This window comes from Eptatretus burgeri, chromosome 8 (assembly GCF_056783735.1).
Source record: "Eptatretus burgeri isolate ZD-2024b chromosome 8, Ebu_testis_v1, whole genome shotgun sequence".
Lineage (NCBI taxonomy): Eukaryota > Metazoa > Chordata > Myxini > Myxiniformes > Myxinidae > Eptatretus > Eptatretus burgeri.
The window spans coordinates 74541065-74561682 of record NC_140968.1 but is presented as its reverse complement, the minus strand read 5'-3'; the positions used below and the strand labels follow the sequence as shown (position 1 = coordinate 74561682).

The 20618-nt window shown below is 44.1% G+C and overlaps 1 protein-coding gene across 2 annotated transcripts in view; it reads left to right on the top strand.

Moving 5' to 3' along the window:
- Nucleotides 1-1175: 1175 nt before the first annotated feature.
- Nucleotides 1176-20618, top strand: part of LOC147022058 (vimentin-like) — a 51041-nt gene continuing 31598 nt past the window's right edge. The window contains exons 1-7 of one of the 2 annotated variants that reach the window (XM_085892621.1): nucleotides 1176-1811; nucleotides 2167-2227; nucleotides 3402-3497; nucleotides 3695-3844; nucleotides 11975-12100; nucleotides 13085-13305; nucleotides 16454-16497. In XM_085892621.1, coding sequence (XP_085748747.1) covers nucleotides 1273-1811; nucleotides 2167-2227; nucleotides 3402-3497; nucleotides 3695-3844; nucleotides 11975-12100; nucleotides 13085-13305; nucleotides 16454-16497 — 1237 coding nt within the window. In that variant the 5' untranslated portion in view covers nucleotides 1176-1272. The remainder of the gene's footprint in view (nucleotides 1812-2166; nucleotides 2228-3401; nucleotides 3498-3694; nucleotides 3845-11974; nucleotides 12101-13084; nucleotides 13306-16453; nucleotides 16498-20618) is intronic. The other variant, XM_085892622.1, reaches the window with a different exon arrangement.

The following is a 20618-nucleotide window of genomic DNA, read 5'->3' as shown; positions in this document are numbered from 1 at the left end:
CACCACGTTCGGGTGAACAGGGTTCCACGACCCTGGAGTGGAAACAAACGGGCAGGAGTGGGGGAGGGAGTTCCTCGTGACGAATGGCGAGAGGAGCATGGAGCAATGAATACACAAAGGAAGGTAAGGTAGGGTCGGGGGGGTGGGGGGGACTTGGAAGTGAGTTGATTAAAATTGACGACGCACATTGTAAATGAGAATTCGAGATGGCAATTGTATAAATTAAACATGTGCCTGACCATCCAGCATGTAATGTCACACCTGAATCATCAATGGGAAGATTATATTGTGTGATATTGTGTGATATTGTGATTTATTGCCTGCCTCCACATGGGCAGCGCGGACAGATGGCTCTGCGTGCCGTCGCACGGGAAACAAGCGAACGACCCATTGCTCGAGTTGCCTTGATCCTCCCAATGGGTGCTCATCATGTTTCTCTGCACGTGGCACGACCACGCCCTGAAAGCTCCTTGACCACGCCCTGAAAGCTCCTTGACCACGCCCTGAAAGCTCCTTGACCACGCCCTGAAAGCTCCTTGACCACGCCCTGAAAGCTCCTTGACCACGCCCTGAAAGCTCCTTGACCACGCCCTGAAAGCTCCTTGACCACGCCCCGAATGCACCTCGGCGACGACCCGACTTCGCCTCGGCTAATAGTTGACCGTGCTTTGAACACACCTTTTATGTTTGAAAACGCCTTAAACAAACAAACAAACAAAAAACAAACATTAAAAGTTTAGACACACCACCACGGCCACGCCTGGACAAATAACCCATGTTTTACCAGGGAATCGATGGAAAGGGGACACGTGCGATACAAGGGGACAACCCCTTGAACCATCGTTTCATAATAATCGGCGCTTTGTGAATTTCGTGTTTTTCAATTAGTGAGAACAGTTCGATTAATTTAATTTACACAAGCCCTTAAAAGGTTAGTTCAATGGGGGTAATGCTATTAAATAAAACCACGTCCAGAAATTTTAGATATCCTTCCCCTCTTCCCCAACACTCTAACGCTGGATTGGAGACGTGTTGAGTGCGAGATCGTTTGAAGCGCAACTTGGCGGTATTCCAGTCCATGGTACCGAACTGACGAGCGAGGCAGTAGCAATTTGGCGTGGCCACGAGGGGCGAAGAGGGCGGAGCGTTTGATCCAAACTTCTGCTATATTAGCCACCTCTTGGATCCTTGAATGTTCCACTTGCACAGCTCGCAGATCCGTTTCAGCCAATTGTCCCACAGGTTGAATCTGTCGCACCAGTCGCTCGCACCATGACTTCCTCGACACGCTCCTCGTCGTACCGGCGCACCTTCGGAGTTGTGAGCGGTGCTCCGCGCACCTTCTCATCCCGCTCGTACACATCAGGGACGAGCGTGCGCTCCGCTCGCTCCCTCGGTCTCGGCGGATCACCCTCCGGCTTCGGCCGCAGCTTCGTGGCCGTCAGGTCCACGGGTCCTCTGCGCTCCTCCGCCAGCTCCGTGTGTGGCTTGGACGCGGTCGACTTCAAGCTGGCCGAGGCGGTAAACGCCGACTTTCGGACCACGCGTTCCAACGAAAAGGCTGAGATGCAGGAGCTCAACGACCGATTTGCCACGTACATCGACAAGGTGCGCTACCTGGAGCAACAGAACAAGCAGCTGAGCCTGGAGTTGGCGCAGTTCAAAGGGAAGGACCCGTCGCGTATGGCTGCCATGTACGAGGACGAGATTCGTGAGATGAGGCGCCAGATCGAGGAGCTCAACACACAGAAATCCCGAGGAGACGTGGAGAGACAAAACCTCATCGACGAGCTGGAGAAACTGCGGCAGAAGTGAGTCCAACGGGACACGCATAACACCGTAGGTCTTCGGGTCTTCGGGCAATTCGACAGACCGTCGGTGTTCATGTGTCTGCGTTTGCTCAAGCACACACATGAAGTGCACGTCCATCAAACTTTTTTAATCACCTGACGGTCCCCAACCCGCACCTCTCACAAAAACATGTCCCTTTGGTCTACATAAGAAAAGACCATCACAGCTCCAGACACATAACGAGCTCCTCGAGTTGTCCCCTAACGTCTCGTCCACGCGTCTTTACATTTATACTCTTCTTTGACCAATTGAAGGTAAATAAGGATAATAATATACAGTATTACCTTCCTTGACCCTCTCCTCCACAACTTCTAGGCTGCTGGAGGAGGCTGATATGCGGGAACAAGCCGAGAAGAATCTGCAGGCTTTCCGCCAGGTGTGGCAAAGCATTCACGATCGATCTGCTGTGTATGGTACCTGTTGAACAAGTGTACACAGGATGGTGTCCCAGATGCAAAAACATCAAATCAGTGCTTAGTGCTGTTTATATTATTTTCTTTGTTACTTATTATACAAAATACATACTTTTGCTTTGAAATGTGTTACGGGAAACGAGGTATACAGTGTATGATTACCCATTTGGTTTGTACATCCATGACCTAGGTATATAGGATATGACTACCTGCTTAGGTTTGTACATCCATGACCCAGGTATATAGGATATGACTACCTGCTTAGGTTTGTACATCCATGAGCAAGGTATATAGGATATGACTACCTGCTTAGGTTTGTACATCCATGAGCAAGGTATATAGGATATGACTACCTGCTTAGGTTTGTATATCCATGACCTAGGTATATGGGATATGACTACCCGCTTAGGTTTATACATTCATGACCTAGGTATATAGGATATGACTACCCACTTAGGTTTGTACATCCATGACCTAGGTATATAGGATATGACTTCCTGCTTAGGTTTGTACATCCATGACCTAGGTATATAGGATATGACTACCTGCTTTGGTTTGTACATCCATGAGCTAGGTATATAGGATATGACTACCCACTTAGGTTTGTACATCCATGACCTAGGTATATAGGATATGACTACCTGCTTAGGTTTGTACATCCATGAGCTAGGTATACAGAAAATGACTACCCACTTGGTTTGTACATCCATGAGCTAGGTATATAGGATATGACTACCTGCTTAGGTTTGTAGATCCATGAGCTAGGTATATAGGATATGACTACCTGCTTAGGTTTGTACATCCATGAGCTAGGTATACAGAAAATGACTACCCACTTGGTTTGTACATCCATGAGCTAGGTATATAGGATATGACTACCTGCTTAGGTTTGTACATCCATGAGCTAGGTATATAGGATATGACTACCTGCTTAGGTTTGTACATCCATGAGCTAGGTATACAGAAAATGACTACCCACTTGGTTTGTACATCCATGAGCTAGGTATATAGGATATGACTACCTGCTTAGGTTTGTACATCCATGAGCTAGGTATACAGTTCTCACCAATGATGAAAGCAAAGATTGTTGACAAATTGTTTAAGCTTTTGGGACCTGATTAGCGACATCTCCTGTAGGATGTGGATGATGCAACACTGGCACGTATCGAGCTGGAGCGAAAGATCGAGGCTCTGCAAGAGGAGATCATCTTCCTCAAGAAGCTGCATGAGGAGGTGCGAGACCAATACTGAGACGTTATACCTTTACCCACTTTCTATCCTTCAACATACAGTGAAGCTGATGACCATTTCTTATTGCGAAATGTGTATCTCATCACAGTGGAACACATCTCCAGACACCTTCACCTCCCCCATTTTAACCATTTCCCATAAGCTTGTAATTATATGCCAAGATTTCTCTCGCCCCACAGGAACTGCGCAACTTGCAGATGCAGGAGTTGCATATTGAAGCAGATATGTCGAGACCCGATCTCACCGGTGCTCTGCGAGACATCCGTGCAGAGTATGAATCCATCGCTGCTAAAAACGTGGCTGAGGCTGAGGAGTGGTACAAGTCCAAGGTGGTCTCTTCTTCCACATCTCCCTTTGTATCTAACACATCTGGAGAATTTTAACTTCTAACTTTCTAACTCGTGTTGCAGCTCACGATTTCAACAAGGAGCCGATACTCTCGGGTGGTATGAGGAACATATCTGTGTAATATGAAAGCTTAATCTCGAACGTTTTTTTTTGAAATATCACATCCACGAGCCAAATTACCGAGATGGTTGCCATGGCAACACAATTTAGCCAGTCACGGCCATGATCTAATCAGGTTGAGATAATGTCATGAGGAATAGATCTGTGAAATATTTTCAACGCTTTTTGAAAAATATCGTGAACATAAAAGTACGTGGTCAGATGATCAGTCGGTCCGATGGCGCTCATTTCAATATCCCCCGTCTCCGACCTTGTTCAAGGGGTGGGGGACAGTAAGACAATAGTATATTGGGTACTTGGACCAATATGATTCAAGGGGAAGGTTAACTGAAATATTTCAATTTAAAACCCTTGAATGAAATCCAAACAAATGAGTTCCTTGATCACAATCAGATATCAAGAAGGTAAACACGTCATAAATGCACTTTCGGATAGCAGGTGTTCGCCAACATGGTCTAACATCTTCAATTTCTAACAACAACAGAAAGCATAACCAGATAAAGGTATGCATGCCCAATCAATATTAGAAATAGTTACGGAGAGCCAAAAGCAATTCACTTCACACGAGTCAGGAAAAGATTAATTGTAACATCCTAAAATATTATTGGGGTTCTTTGTTCGGACCCAGCACAAAGCTGCAAGGTAGCATCATTGGCTAAGGGTGCGGCTGTGCTGCTGATGTTAATGCCCTCTGCTGGTTAGTGCAGGAATTTGCAATTTGTTCTTGGTCCCAGCAATAGCTTGTCCACTCTTAACGAAGGAGACCATGGGATATTTGACATCCACCAACGAATGCGAGCATACGGGGAAACCGTTTAACGTCTATCCGAGGGACGACACACATTGATGAATCATCCTGCCTGTAAAACACGAAGATTATATATGGCCGCTGGGTTAGGATTCAAACTCAGCCTAGACAGCTTAGAGGCGAGTGTGCGTACCTCTCGGCCATCCTGTCAGCCTATTTTTGGTGTAATAGTCATAAATAACGACAAAAAGAAGTGAACGAGCTGTATAATGCATGTGTTTGGGAAGTGAGTGGACTGTTAAGATAGCTTAGTGGTATGCACACTCACATTTGAGCTGTGTGGCTTTCATATGAATCTCTGTGCAGATATAAATTGTCACCCCTGGTGCTTTGCATGCATGGCGAGGCATAAATGTGCGTACCATCTATCGGAAGGATGTTAAGCCATAACACCTGTCTGCCAGCATTAGTTATCTGGTCAGGTCAGGTATGGGAGCATGCGCCAGAGCAGCGCGTCGCTGTGCCCACTTTCCGACGGTACTCCAGGGGCCTCCGTCTGGCCATCCCCCAGGCAGATGCCAGGCCCATCCCCATCTCCTTGAGATGCCGATCAACCTGCTGCAACCATGAGGCATGTGGTCGGCCCATTGGCCTCCTCCACTCAGGAGACTCCCTCGCTGAGAGAATCTAGTGAGCAGGATCAGCCTCAGGAAAACGAGCCACATGTCCATACAGCCGCAGCTGACGCTCACGGACCATGCAGGTAACAAATCTCATTTAAGTCTCCCTCAGCAACCGCTCGTTGGACAGGAAGTCCGACCAGCTATAGCCAAGGATTCTCCGAAGAGACCTGGTACCAAAGGAATTAAGTCTACGTCTCAGATCCTTGGTCAGAGTCCAAGTCTCGCATCCATAGAGCAAGACTGGAAGCACCAAGGACCCGAAGACTCGGACTTTTGTCCTCCCTCCCGCACAGGTACCGGCAGCGCCACACCCCATGATCCAGTGAATCCATAACTCCGCAGGCCCTACCCAGACGTCTATCGACCTCTGACTCACAGCCGGCAGAGACATGAATATCACTGCCAAGGTAAGTGAATCTCTCCACGACCTCATCATCCTCACTACAAACAGGCACAGACAGGAAAGCAGCATCCAAGATGTCATTGAAAGCCTGGATCTTAGTTTTGACCCAGGAAACCCGTAATCCCAGCGGCTCTGACACCTCATTCAGCACCTCGAGGGCCCCCAAAAGGATATCTGGAGTCTCCGTAAAGATGACTGCATCATCTGCTAAATCAAGGTCAGAGATCTTGACATTCCCAAACGATGCACTGCAGTTTGATCTCTCCGACATCCTCCCTAGAATTCAGTCCATACAAGTGCTGAAAAGTGTGGGTGCCAGTAGACACCCCTGACGAACTCCAGTAACAACTCGAAATAAGTCAGAGATGGTACCACCACATTTCACAGCACTGTCAGTACCAGAGTAGAGTTCAGACATCAGATCGATCAGTTTTGGTGGCACCCCACAAAGACCAATAATCTTCCAGAGGGCATCCCGGTTCACTGAATCGAACGCTTTACAGAGATCAACATAGGCTGCAAGCAGCCCCTGCCGAAACTCATCTGCATTCGGTGAGGACCCGAAGAGCAAGGATATGGGAAATCGTTGACCTCTTTGGTGTAAAGCCTGACTGCTCTGGACGCTGGTGCTCAAGCAGATGGTGGCGAACCCTATCAAGAATTATCCGAGCAAAGACCTTGCCCGGCACTAAGAGCAGCGTCACCCCTCGGTAGTTGTTGCAGTCTTCGTGATCACCCTTCCTTTTCCAGAGAGGGACAACATGGCCTCTCTTCCACTCAGTTGGGATGATGCCTGTGTTCCAGGCAGAGCACAGAACTGCAGGCAATGACACGAGTGCAGCATTTCCACCAGCCTTGAGAAGTTCAGCATGAATGCCACAGATCCCTGGAGCTTTACCCCGTTTCAACCTGTTCACTGCAGCCTGTGTTTCCACAAGCGAAGGTGGACCACAGTTGATTGGAGGGCCAGCAACAGGGATTGTAACACCCCTGACGTCCAACTCAACACCTGGTGGATCAGCCTGGAACAACCGCTCAAAGTAACTGGCCCAGCAGGCCTTCATTTTGGACTCCTCTGTCAAGAGCCTACCACCCTCTGCTCTCACTGCAGTACACCGAGGGATGGGCTTGGATGAACACAATGCACGAATTCCCCTGTAAGCAGGACGAGAATCCCTTGACGACAGGTGATGCTCTACCCCCTCACAGATTCATCGCACGTAGGCCTCCTTATCCACCCTTAGCGCGTGTACAGTTTTACGCCTCAGGTCCCTGAACAGCTCAGCTCTGCCATTCAACCTGGCCCTGCGACTCTGGTCAATGGTATCCAGTGTCCCTTGAGAGACAAAATTCTTCTTTGCCCTGCGGTGCGTTCCAAGACATCCACCGGCATCTTCAAGGACGGTGGTCTTGAAGGCACTCCACAACTCTTCAGGACCCCCCAAAGCACCCAGACTCCTCAAATCTCCACTCAGCTTGTTTGCAAACTCCTCAGCTTCCCTCTCATCCTTGAGCTTTCCAACATCCAGCCTCGGCTGGGATGGTACCATTCTCCTGGATTTAAGGTGCAACTTCAGAGTTTCTACAACAAGCTGGTGGTCAGTATTGAGGAACTGAGCACTCTGATAGACCCTGCAGTCCTGGATCATCCCCCAGTGACCATCAACTAGGACATGGTCAATCTCCTTTGCCACACTGCTGGCGTTGGAATGCCAAGTCCAGCGGTGAGCTTGTGGGTGCTGAAACCATGAACCAGCCACCCTATGTCCATGACTTCTTGCAAAGTCAAGGAACTTTGTGCTATTCTTGTTCATAGTTCCTGATCCATGGGGACCAACACACACCTCATAACCATTACTTTCAGTTCCAGTCAATGCATTGAAACACGAGAAGTGTATCTCGTCTGGGGCACGAATCGACCACAGACTCGAGCGTCGCGTCGAATGCATCCTTCACGGTGAGGTCACTCGCCTCAGTCGGAGCATAAACGGAGACCAGAGAAATGACACCTAAGGAGTGACGAATCCTTAATCTCATAATACGCTCGTTGACCGGTGTTACCTCAATTATCATTGGGGTCAGCTTATTGGACACAGCTACAGCAACTCCTTGGGTATGGTAACCATCAGAGCGACCAGACCAATAGTAGGTGTAACCACCCACTATGATCTCGCCGCAATCCGGTCTCCGAACCTCAGAGAGAGCTGCAATACCGATGTCCAAACGCTTGAGCTCAGATGATAACAGAGTCAGGTGATCATCCTCTCTTGGGGATCGGACATTCCAGGCACCCACCCGAAGGGACCGCCTCAGGTAACACAAGGAGACTGCCATCTGGTGGACGACACCTCAGATGTGCATACCATCTATCGGTAGGATGTTAATCCATAACACCTATCTGCCAGCACTAGTTACCAGTGGATGCCAAAGACCCTTCAATGTCTTTCGCAAAGAATAGGTGAGTGAACAAATTACAAATTCCTGCCACAATTGAGCATCAGTCATGGCCAATGGGTTCCAGAAAGACGAGCCAGCGTTGTTGTGAATTACGTGCAGATTTTTAAAACTTGTTATTACTCCGGTCCAAACCATCGTTGCTTGCTAACAAATAATTATCTCCTCCACCGAAGGTGGAAGGAGGTGACATTTTCACCCATCTTTCTATTTGTTACTTGTGAAAATTGACGATTTTTCAAGTATATTGATTAGTCTTGTGCGGTCCTGGGTGATGTCGGAAAATTTTTTTATTTTTTATTTTTTTTTGAGATTTGTACTACCCTTATTATCAGTATTTAAAATGGCGATTTCAGTTAATACAATGGCGATTTCGATGAAACTTGGTTGCTAGGTTCATACCATGACCTAGTTGTGTGCAAATGAGAACCGTTGCTATGGACACCACCGTTGCCTAGCAACGTGGCTTTGAAATTTTCGAAAAATAATAAAAAATTAATTTTTTCAAAAATCAAAAATCGGGCCACAGGCGACTGTGGGCAGTACATTCAGCCATATTGTCAAAAATTTCCAGCCGGATCCTATGAAAACTGTCGGAGAAGATACACTTTGAATGAACCCTGGTCGAAAACAATAAAAAAAACGAAGTCCGTTATATCTCAGAGACTATGAGTCAGATATACATGAAACTGGTATGGTATGTTCATGGTATGTCCTAGTTATGTGTGAGAAAGAACCGTTGCTATGGACCCCTCCGTTGCCAAGCAACGGCCGAAAAACCTCTAAATGTGGGGGTATTTTAATGAAAAAACAATCTGCAGCATTAACCCTTGAAGCTCGAATCATGAATTTTCTTGTGCTTAATCCTCAGGTCATTCCCCATCGAATGGGCCCATCGCGTCAGGTTATATTGGGTAGTCGACTACCCATGTCCGCCTACCGGCTTGTTCTGTTTGTGTGTCCCTCGCCGACAGGTCACAATTTTAAACCGATCTTCATGAAACTTCACCACATGGTAGAGTTCTTCACAAGCAAGAAGCCTCTTGTTTGAGGTCAAAAGGTCAACAACTTTGTCAAATTTCTAAAATCCTCAATTTTCATCCGATTGAACAGAAATTTGAAAAGGATTTGCATATCAGGTCTCTGAATTCAACCACCAATTATTTTTGAGGTCAACATGGGACAACGGTCTTCAAGTTTGGTGAGATTTCTAAAATTCCCAATTTTCATCCGATTGACCAGAAATTTGAAGAGGATTTATATTTCAGGTCACTAAATTCAACCAGCCAATTATTTTTTTTCAGGTCAAATTTGTTTATGGATTTCGCAAGTATCATGCTATGCACGACGTCCTTGTTTGTTTACCCGTCTTTTTGTGAACATGATATCTCAAGAAGTTGTGGACAGTTTTGGTCAATTTGGTGGACATGTTGGATGTGTGACATGGACGAAATGATTAGATTTTGGTTCAGGTCCGAATCCAGATCCAGCCTATCAGTAGGATACAAAATGTAAACTCTTCAGCCTGGCGGAGGTATGCGCTTTATTGAGTGCCATTCTAGTTTCCTTGTGTAACGCTGCTTGGGGTATGGTGTTCTATGAACTTTTAGTTAAATCTAGTATTCATGTGAAAAAACAAAACACGCATCTCCAACTCCAGTCATTAAAATGGCTGTGTTGCGATATGCAGGTCAACGTCTTGTCAGCAGAAATTTTCCTGTAGGCCACTGTGACCATCACCCATTAAGACCACTGTGATGTGTATCTTATTGTTGCTGAGATAACACCCACACACGTATTTACAGCAAGGTGGCCAGCAAGATTTCTACTCGATCTATATCATATAAAGAAGACTCACTGAGATAATGTAATTAATATAACATATTTTGAGAGCTGTAGCTTTGTACCTCCAACAAATTGTATGAGCATCAGTGCAAGTTTCACACTCGCTTCTAAGCTATCTCGGCTGGGTTTGAATCCTGCCAAACCTCGCTATAAACTGTCATCCCGGTATTTCATAGGCAGGTTAATTCATCAATGTGTGTGCTGTCCCTCGGATGGACATTAAACGCACTTCCCATCTGCCGGCATTTGTTGGTGGATGTTAAAGATACCAAGGTGTCGTTCGCAAAGAGTGGGCGAGCTATCACCAGCACCATGAAGCAATTACAAATTCCTGCCCTAACCTACAGAGGACATTGCATCAGCAGCATGCTCAGCTGATGATTCTACCCCACAGCTTTGTGTTTCATACGAAAGAAGAAGAACAAGAAGAAGAAGTGCTAGTTTCACACATATTATTCAGAGTCCTGCATTCATTTCGAACTGAAACATGGAGTCTTTCCTCAATTTTTCACATGGACCATCATTCACCAGCAAAGCTTTGATTTCTATATGGCTTTCATATGGTATTTAATTCCTATGCGTCATTAATAAATTCATGATACTACACTACTGCTGCTACTAAGCATATTATGACTGTGATATTATACACTCTATAATGATGTGGCACTTTGATTGGTTGCATGACAAATCACAGACCACACTATTAACATACAGGTGTACTCTGATCCATTCAATTTTGTCTGATAAATATGAAATTGTGCAAATTCAATCGTAAAGTACAGCAAATATTGAAGGTAAACAAGTCAAACTAGAGGGGGAGCACTCGGGAGAGTGCAAAACCTCCGCCGCCAATACTGCTGGGTCACTCAAGTGAACCTTGTATCTTATTCATTAAATATGGTCAACAGTGCTGACAGAGTTATAGTTCTTTTCTCCAACATTTTGGGGGGGGGGGGGGGTGGAAATCACTTAAAACATGTAAAAATGCGAAAAAAAATCGAAATTTTGTTGAAAAAAAAAGTTGCAAATTTTTTTTTTCTCTAACAATTTTTTTTGGGGGGGCGGTTGGAAATCACTTAAAACATGTAAAAATGCAAAAAAAAAACAATTTTTTTGGGGGGGTTGGAAATCACTTAAAATATGTAGAAATGCAAAAAAAAATAATTTTTTTTCTCTAACAATTTTTTTTGGGGGGGGGGGTAACAATTTTTTTTGGGGGTTGGAAATCACTTAAAACATGTAGAAATGCAAAAAGAATTTCTTTTTGGGGGGGTAACAATTTTTTTTTTGGGGGGGTTGGAAATCACTTAAAACATGTAGAAATGCAAAAAAAAAAAAAATTCTCTAACAATTATTTGGGGGGGGTAGCAATTATTTTGGGTTGGGGGTTGGAAATCACTTAAAACATGTAGAAATGCAAAAAAATTGTCTTTTTTGGGGGGGGGTAAAAAAAAATTGGGGGGGGGGTTGGAAATCACTTAAAACATGTAGAAATGCAAAAAAAATAAACATTTTTTTTGGGGGGGGGGGACCAAGTCCAAAATTTAATGGCATGATCCTTGGACTATATCTAACCCCCCCACCAAGTTTCGTCGAAATCCGTCGAGGAGTTTTTCCGTAATACTGTTCACAAACAAACAAACAAACAAACAAACAGAAAGGGATGAAAACAGTAACCTCCATCCATCTTCGAAGATGGCGGAGGTTAATAAACTTCAAACCAAATGTGCAATTCCCATCGGATTTTCCTTCTAAAGGCAAACACACACCCTTGTCCTCATCACTTGTTTGCAATACCATTTCTGAAAATGATGATGCATTGTGTGAAGTGCTTATGTTCCCATGTCGTTTGTAATAGTTTGTTGACTTGAGCGAGGCTGCAGCTCGGAACAACGAGTCACTCCGTCAAGCTAAACTGGAAGCGAATGACTACCGCCGACAAATGCAGAGCCTGCAGTGCGAGATCGACGCTCTCAAAGGAGCAGTAAGTTGAAAGTACAGTAATCAATTGATGTACGGGCATTCGATATCTGTAAATTTGCTATAACGCAAATTAATAATTAGGGATTAAATTTTGACATACAGTATAGAGGAAGGAAGTAAGAATCGCAATAATGCAAATTTTGCCCCTCAAAAAAAAAAAACCTCTTTTTTTCAGAAGAAATACAAGAATGTATCTAAACACATGATGTACGTGTTGTATTTATCTTAAGAGCGTTTCATACTTGGCCATTTGTCACTGCATTTCATACGACACCCCCCCATGCGTCACGTCCCCTCGTGCTTGGTGGTCTGTGTGATTTCCACCCCTTCGGTTTTCACATTTGTCCAAGACTATAAAGCGCTTCACCCTTGTTTAAGAGGTCTGGAAGGTGACCCTCTAGTGACAGCGGCAGCAGGAGTGCAAAGAGAGCTCGTACTGCAATTAGATTAAAGGTTAAACTTGGTATATTAAGCAGGGTTGATGAGGGCGAAAAACTGAGTGACACCACGAAAGTGCTTGGCCTTGCGACCTCCACAGTGGGCACAAAAGACAGTAAAGGCAAAATAAGAGCCTGTGGATTTGCCTTCTAAAGAGGTGGCTGACTAAGGAGTGTTGCTTGTTGAGCAACACAACACCTCTTCAGGGGATGTGGATGAGCCTGCCACCCTTCAGTCTTAAGACATGAGATTTTAATAAAGTTTGTTGAGTTCACGTGTGTATTTTTTTTTTTTTACATTGTAGAACTAAGATTTTGTTCCATAGGAACCTATCTCCACTTTTACAATGGGAGTATATGGGATAATTAAATTTGATATACGTAAATTCACCTTACGGAATGATTTTAAGGAACGTAGCTCTTCCGTATAATCGTGGGATTACTGTACTGCATTATGAAACAAATGGCGATTTAAAAAGCTTTCTGGTTTGAATTTTTTCTGGGCTACTCTCTTGTTTGCTATACTCGCTTTTCCTTCTGTCTGCCAGAATGAATCCTTGGAAAGACAGATTCGTGAAGTGGAAGAACGGTTTTCTTCCGAAGCTGATGGCTATCAAAACACCATCATGCAACTGGAAGAAGACATCCGAAGGCTGAAGGAAGACATGGCCAAGCATGTTCGTGACTACCAAGACCTGCTGAATGTGAAGATGGCATTGGATATTGAAATCGCAACCTACCGTAAGCTTTTAGAGGGCGAGGAGACACGGTAAGGAGCAAACTGCACCGACACCTCGTAAACTTGCTTCTTCCTGCCTGCAACGCTGCCACACACCACAATTTGTTTTACTCCTCACCTCTGTTAGCTTGTACAGTAATTATAATAGAGCAGTGAGGGCCGACATTCTTCAGGATCAGGGATGGAGAATTGGTTGCTGTGAGATCTCCGTCAACTCACCCACACACCTGGATCGCCCTTGTATCGCGGAATGACCTTCACGTTGGAGACGCATTGCAGAGCAAAAAAATATGCGGATCAGATCCAGAAACTCAGTTTTTGAATTTAAAGTTCAGTTTCCCTTTTACATGTACATTCCTTTGATTTATTAACTTGCGGATGGAATTTAATCTACAGGTAAGAAATTTGCCGAGCACACCATGGCCTATTATTTTCTAGCAGACACTCTGGAAGATGATGTATCCAAATTAATTGCAGAAAAGAGACAGCCAGCTTTATGCCATAATCTAAACAACAAAATTACAATGCAGCACCCCCTGCTGGTACTCCATCAAACAGGAAGGTTCGTCAGATCCAACTACATGGTAGAACAGTCAGGATCAGATAGGTCAGAGGGAGAACACTACCAAAATGAACTATCCTGCTGCCATTAAATTTACAATCATATCTCAGAAGCCAAGCAGAGTCAGTCCCAATTCATGGATGTCTCCCAGTCAAGTGCTGGACTTGGAGTCTGTTTGGCTTCAAGATCCGGTGAGTGCTGATGCACATCGAAGCACTGTCGTTGCCTTTTCAAAATCCATAATATCCCTTTCATTCAGAGGTTTTAGCAGTTTTACGTCCTCTCTTGCACCCTTATTGGAGCAAACAACCTTCATCAGTCATTAGGCCTTCCTCTTTTATCAGGGAACGCATGGCATGCCGATGTGATTCCTGCCATAAAAGTATGGTGAGCCGAAACGATGTTCGGCTTCTCCGCAAGGTTGTCCCATCGCCTGAAATTGTCATGACCACTAAATAATCTTATTCATATCTTGTCAATAAAAGGTTCTGCATAAACTGTAAGGCAAACGTTTTGTAACGATGCCGAATGAAATGTAATAATGTTCTTGAAGGCTTGTTTCGGAAGAGCGAGGGATTCTTGAAAGCAAAGTTCGAGATTAGCTGTTTGAACTCGGCCGTGTATGAAGCCTCTTGCGCTGCATTCATTTTGGTTCACTCAACAACCATTGCCTTGACGGTGGATCATGATCTCACACCTTGCTCATCAACTTTATGGTAGTGTATGGTTTAACTCGATCTTCTACCTACATAACCTCAATTTTTTGCATTTTTTTTTTGTGCCTCACTATTTTTCAGATAATGATGAATATAAATGTCATGCTTCATTTTATTATTGTTGGTTCCATTTCTGCTTCTTCGCTTGTTTTCCTTTCCACTTCTGTGAGGATTTGTGGCTGGATCCAGCTAGTTCACCCCCATGTTCTCCTCCTCTTGCTCTCATTTTTCCCTCCGTGTCCTTTATTCCTCCAAATCTCACTCTCTTTTGGCCCTGTACCCTGCTGTTGGTATGACCACTCCATCCCTCTTTCCACTGTTGTTGTTCTGATTTGTGTTGGTCCGTTCTATATTATAGTTTCTCCACGACAGTGTGCGAAACGAGCATCATCATTGTATGCAATGTACAACCACCCCCCCCCCCCCGCCAGCTCGTCCAATAATTGCATTTTAGTTTTTCTTTTCTTGCATTCAGATGCATTTATGACCCTCAATTGTTTTTTTTTTCTTTTCATGATGAGCATTTGTAATTTCATTCCGATTTGTCAGTTTTTCGTACCCTTCAGGACTGGCATTTAGCTATACGTAAAAATAGTTACCTCCACCACCAAAGGTGTGTAATCGAGGTTACATTTTCACCTTTTGTTTTCCTGTCAAATTTGGTGGACAGGTTGGGTGTTTGATATGGACCATCTGATTCGATTTTGTTGAAGATCTGAATCTGGATCCAAGAATTTTGAAAGTGATTCTTCTCCATTGAAAGATACGATCAAGGACATGTAGCAAGATATCTGAAAAAGTTGTGGACGGATTCGGATTAAACTTGGTGGATAAGTTGCTTCAGTGACAAGGACAAGCCGATTAAATTTTAGTTCAGGTCCGATTCCAGATCCGGCCTATCAGTGGGATACAACACAAACTGTTCAGCCTGGCGGAGGATTACGCTCCACCAAGTGCCGTTTTCTTGTACACCATCTTAACTTACAGATAAAGGCTTGGTCCAGAAAATAGTTAATGTTTGCATGGCAGGATACCTTTGTCTGTGGTGTACTTACTATTGAGATGTACAATCTGGGTTCAATCCTAGAAGGTGAGTGGCAGACGAAGTAAAATAGAAACAAACTACCAATCTGTTGGAGAGCGAGCAGGGGATACTGCATCTTGGAACATACCATCATTGTGTGCACTGTGGTTGTATATTGAAAAATAAATAATAGCCCCTATCTTTTTAGATTAAACCATTGTTTGCCATTACCCTGGCTAAAGTGCCTGCTCATATTGAGCTGAATAATTATCAGGACCTGCATGATGTGGACACACCCTTGACGGACTCAAATGACCATGCTCTTTGAGAGCATTGGCGCTGCCAAAGCAATATCTAGGCAGAGAACATACTAAGTGGCAACCTTTGTCAGTAGTGGTCAGACCAGGAATTTGGCCAGTATACAGGCACGCAATGTCCTATTCTTTTTTTTAAAGGTACCATAGAATCTTTAACATAAACTAGCAAAAGCTTGCATAATCTAGTCGACAGGACATTCGGCTTAACATGCCCCCCCACAAAGGAAAGAATACTTCTTGTTGCAACACCCCACCTGTGGAGCACCAGTGATACTTTATTGGCAAGTTCAGAATAGAACTCAGATGAGATGGGCTCAAGGATGAATATACCATCTCTGAGCTACGTATCTTGTCAGATCACGATTGACAAAATGTTCTTAAATTGATTTGTAGTGCTCTACCTTATTTCAATCACACGTATCTCGTCCATGCTTTTATTGGTAATCTGTGACTGTCTCATAAAAATGTTTGTTTGGCTGGTCTTCTATTTGATTTTGAGCAGGATATGTCCAGCCAAATTATATCACTGGTGTGTGTGCCCCCCATCACCATTTTGTAGGATCTCCGTTCCAGGACAACAGCTGTCGTCACTCACTCTCCGAGGTAAGTTGAGTACTACATCTCATCATCCTTGGTGAACATGAAGTGTGCTAGTAATAAAAGGGTCATTAGCTGAATCGGTCTTTTTCATGCATATCGTGACGTAGTGGAAAGAGGATTGGAATCGAGGAGTTTGTGAGTTCAAATCCAGCTTTCCAGGACCTGGCTGCAGATTTGAATATTTCTGAAGGTGATGCAGGGCCCACACCATCTCCAACCCCAGCTCTGTACATTTGAGCATGAATTTACAATTTGGCCATCAGAGCAGCCCACAATGGCCTACTCCTTTCTAATGGCACCATGGGATCTTTAACATCCACAATAGGATGGGCAGTCTGAAAGTTTACTTGGAAGGATGGCATACTTGATGCAACACCATGTCTACAACCCACCAGGATGGCACTTTATGGTCTCCGGGCAGGGAATCAAACCCAGATGAGACAGCTCAATTGTGAGTAGGCTACCTCTGAGCTACCCTGTCAGGTCTAAATCCAGCTTAAGACAACAGTATTGAAGATATCCAGATTCTAAGCTTCTGGAAACTGAGCATAGTAAAAACATATTTAGCTCACCAAAAACACTCAGGGAGAGGGCAATCTGCCTTTGCTCCTTGGTTTGACCTACAATTGATGCCAGCACTAACTGGAAAATATAATTGACTGCTTTATAACTTCAAGATCTGCCAGGCTGGTGCAGAGGTCACACACTTACCTCTGAGTCGTCTCATCTCGTTTCGATTTCTCGACTCAACCATAAACCCTCGTATTGGGGTTTTGCAGGCAGGCCATTGCATCATAGTGTGCCATTCCTCGGATTGCCGTTAAGCTGGATGTCTTATTCGCTAGCATTAGCTGGTGGACATTAAAGGTCCCATGACATCTTTCAAAAAGAGGAGGCGAATCATCACCGGCACCTTAAATAAATTACTGCCCTGGCCAACTCCAGTGAGAAGTCAGGTCATTTCATGAAAGAGTTGGGCTAATCTACCTCTTGCAGCTGACCCCATAAAAAGTTGGGATTCATTGGGGACACGAAAGCTGTGGTCATAGTAGTTCATTGTATGAAAAATCCATAATTATCTGTCTATATGTGTGAACTTTGTAGAATAAAAAACAGCTTGGCCAATTTCCCTCAGAAATTGCAAACATGCTCGGGGTACCCAGGGACAGGTTATGGGCACAAAATAACACCCCCCCTCCCCAATGAAGGTGGGGAGACTATTTGCAATTTTTGCCTGTACACGTGGCATAGTGAAAACAAGAATGACTGCACTATGGTCAGAACCTGCGACACAAGATATATATTTTTTTGCCTCCTCTGTCCACTCAACTCCTTCATCCTTGCTGTTGAATGGCTCAACTTGCATTCTCTAACTTGTCTCATTAACTTCGCGCCGTGTCTGTCCCATGCTCCCATGTGAATGAATAACATTAGATAAACTAGAGGGGGAGCACTCTGTAGAGTGCAAAACCTCTGCCGCCAATACTGCTAGGTCACTCAAGTGAACCTTATATCTTATTCATTCAATTTGACGTCAACAGTGCTCACAGAGTTATAGTTTGCAACTTTCCTTTTTACTTTTAACTTTTACATACTCAATTCATTCGTCATAACTCGATTCCTTGAGACAGAAATTGATTTTACGTGGGTATATCCACCTGAAGTTCCAAAATCAGCCGCAATTATAATTAACCTCCGCCATCTTCGAAAATGTATGGAGGTTACTGTTTTCACCCCTTTCTGTTTGTTTGTTTGTTTGTTTGTGAACAGTATTACGGAAAAACTCCTCGACGGATTTCGACGAAACTTAGTGGGGGGTTAGGTATGGTCCAAGGATCATGCCATTAGATTTTGGACTTGGTCCCCCCCCAAAAAAAATTTAGAGAATTTTTTTTTTTTGCATTTCTACATGTTTTAAGTGATTTCCAACCCCCCCCAAAAAACATTGTTGCCCCCCCCCAAAAAATTAGAGAATTTTTTTTTTGCTTCTACATGTTTTAAGTGATTTCCAACCCCCCCCCAAAATTGTTACCCCCCCCCCCCCAAGAAAAGAATTTTTTTTTTTGCATTTCTACATGTTTTAAGTGATTTCCCACCCCCCCAAAAAAATTGTTACCCCCCCCCCAAAAAAAGAAAAAATATATTTTTTGCATTTCTACGTTTTAAGTGATTTCCACCCCCCAAAAAAAAATTGAGGAAAAAAATTTTTGCAACTTTTTTTTCAAAAAAATTTCGATATATATATATATATTTTTTTGCATTTTTACATGTTTTAAGTGATTTCCAACCCCCCCCCCCCCAAAAAAAAAATGGAGAAAAGAACTATAACTCTCAGCACTGTTGACATTATATTTAATGAATAAGATATAAGGTTCACTTGAGTGACCCAGCAGTATTGGCGGAGGAGGTTTTGCACTCTCCCGAGTGCGCCCCTCTAGTTTTTATGGCATGTTTTTTTTTGTTGGAAATCATTTATAACATGTAGAAATGCAAAAAAAAAAACAATCGAAATTTTGTTGAAAAAAAAGTTGCAAAATCTTCTGGTTTTTTTTCTCTAACAATTTTTTTTTTGGGGGGGGGTTGGAAATCACTTAAAATATGTAGAAATGCAAAAACAAAAATTCATATATTTTTTCAAAATGGCCGCCATAGCGGCCATTTTGTTATCGGCCATGGGGGGGGAGGAATGTATGGGCTTGATTAAACCTTAATATCTTTTATTTGACATGATTAGATTTCTTGGGGTCCCTTATCGTGATTAACAAGCTGAGACACCAGCTTGTCACTCAGGGGGATTAATCCCCAGTTGTCCTCGGTAGAGCCGGACCTGGGGCTACCGCTCACAATTAACGTTGTGGTACAGTGGGTTGTTTTAAAACCACGAACGCCACCCAGTCAACCACGAGTTCCAGTGTCCGCCGTCTAATTATTCCGTTTAACTCGAGGTCACGTGGTTACCTGAGTGGGGTGCGCACCCTCGGCAAAGCACCAATATTATCTGATTAGATTTTAATTAGGGCGGCCGAGTGTTTTAACCGCTGGTGCGTGCTGATAATTTTTTGGTCAAATCTATGGTAATTACCTCCCAGTCTATCTCGGTTCGGACAATGCTAGACCAATGAAAGGAAAGGACAAACACGGACAGGTTGGAAATCGACAAATATTTTATTAATGATAAAATAAATAAATAAAAAGAATCTTTTATTTTCTGAGGTAAATAAGAAATGAATTCCAAAGCAAAATCAATCAAAATGCCAGGAAAGAGACAAAGAGCTGATGCTTATCGGGGGTTGACTTACTTACAGTTAAACACAGACAAGGGTACCCAGCAGATAATTTAGGGGGAGGGGAGGGGGAGAATCGTCTCGCTCACCATAAAGTCATCTGTGAAGCGAGAACGTCCTGAAAATGCGTGCGTGCATGTCACGTCCGTCGCCAGCACCCAGCTTTGCCGTGCACCCTCTTGCGGGGCAGCCTTGAATGCCAGTCGAAGTCTGGAGGGCACCGAAATCGTCCGTCGCGGGTTTAGACACTGGTGTTGTTGGTGATCGTCCCGTGCCTCACTTGTTGGCGGCACTGCTCACACCCACACGTGCACCACACGCTCGCTTCCCGAAGCACTGGAAGGGTGAATTGTCTCTTCGGCGCTGGTTAGACACCCGCTTCTTGGTCACTTCTCTCACCCTTTGCTTTTCCTCTCCTAACTATTTTTTCTCTTCAGAACGTATCCCTTTCTCTTCTTCCTCACTTTTTTAATATCTCAGAACGTCTCTTCTCACAGAACGCAGCAATGCCAACCCTCCCGATTTCATCGGGAGGCTTCCGAAAATTCACCCAAACTCCCGCCCTTACGATCACTATCCTTATCCTCCCGAAATTTTGATATTTTTGCACTGTTCACTAATCAGAATGTACTAGTATGAGAATTGAATGAAAAGCATCGTCTGCTACGTATAGCATGTGGTAACTCCATAACATTCGCTGCTTCCAAATTGAACGTAAAAAAATGCAAATTCAAATGAGGAGCAGCGAAACATTGGGTCTGGATCTCGCTTATGCGATCATGCACTGAGATTTAGTGCATGCGGTATGTGTGCAATACAGTGCATGCGGTATGTATGCAC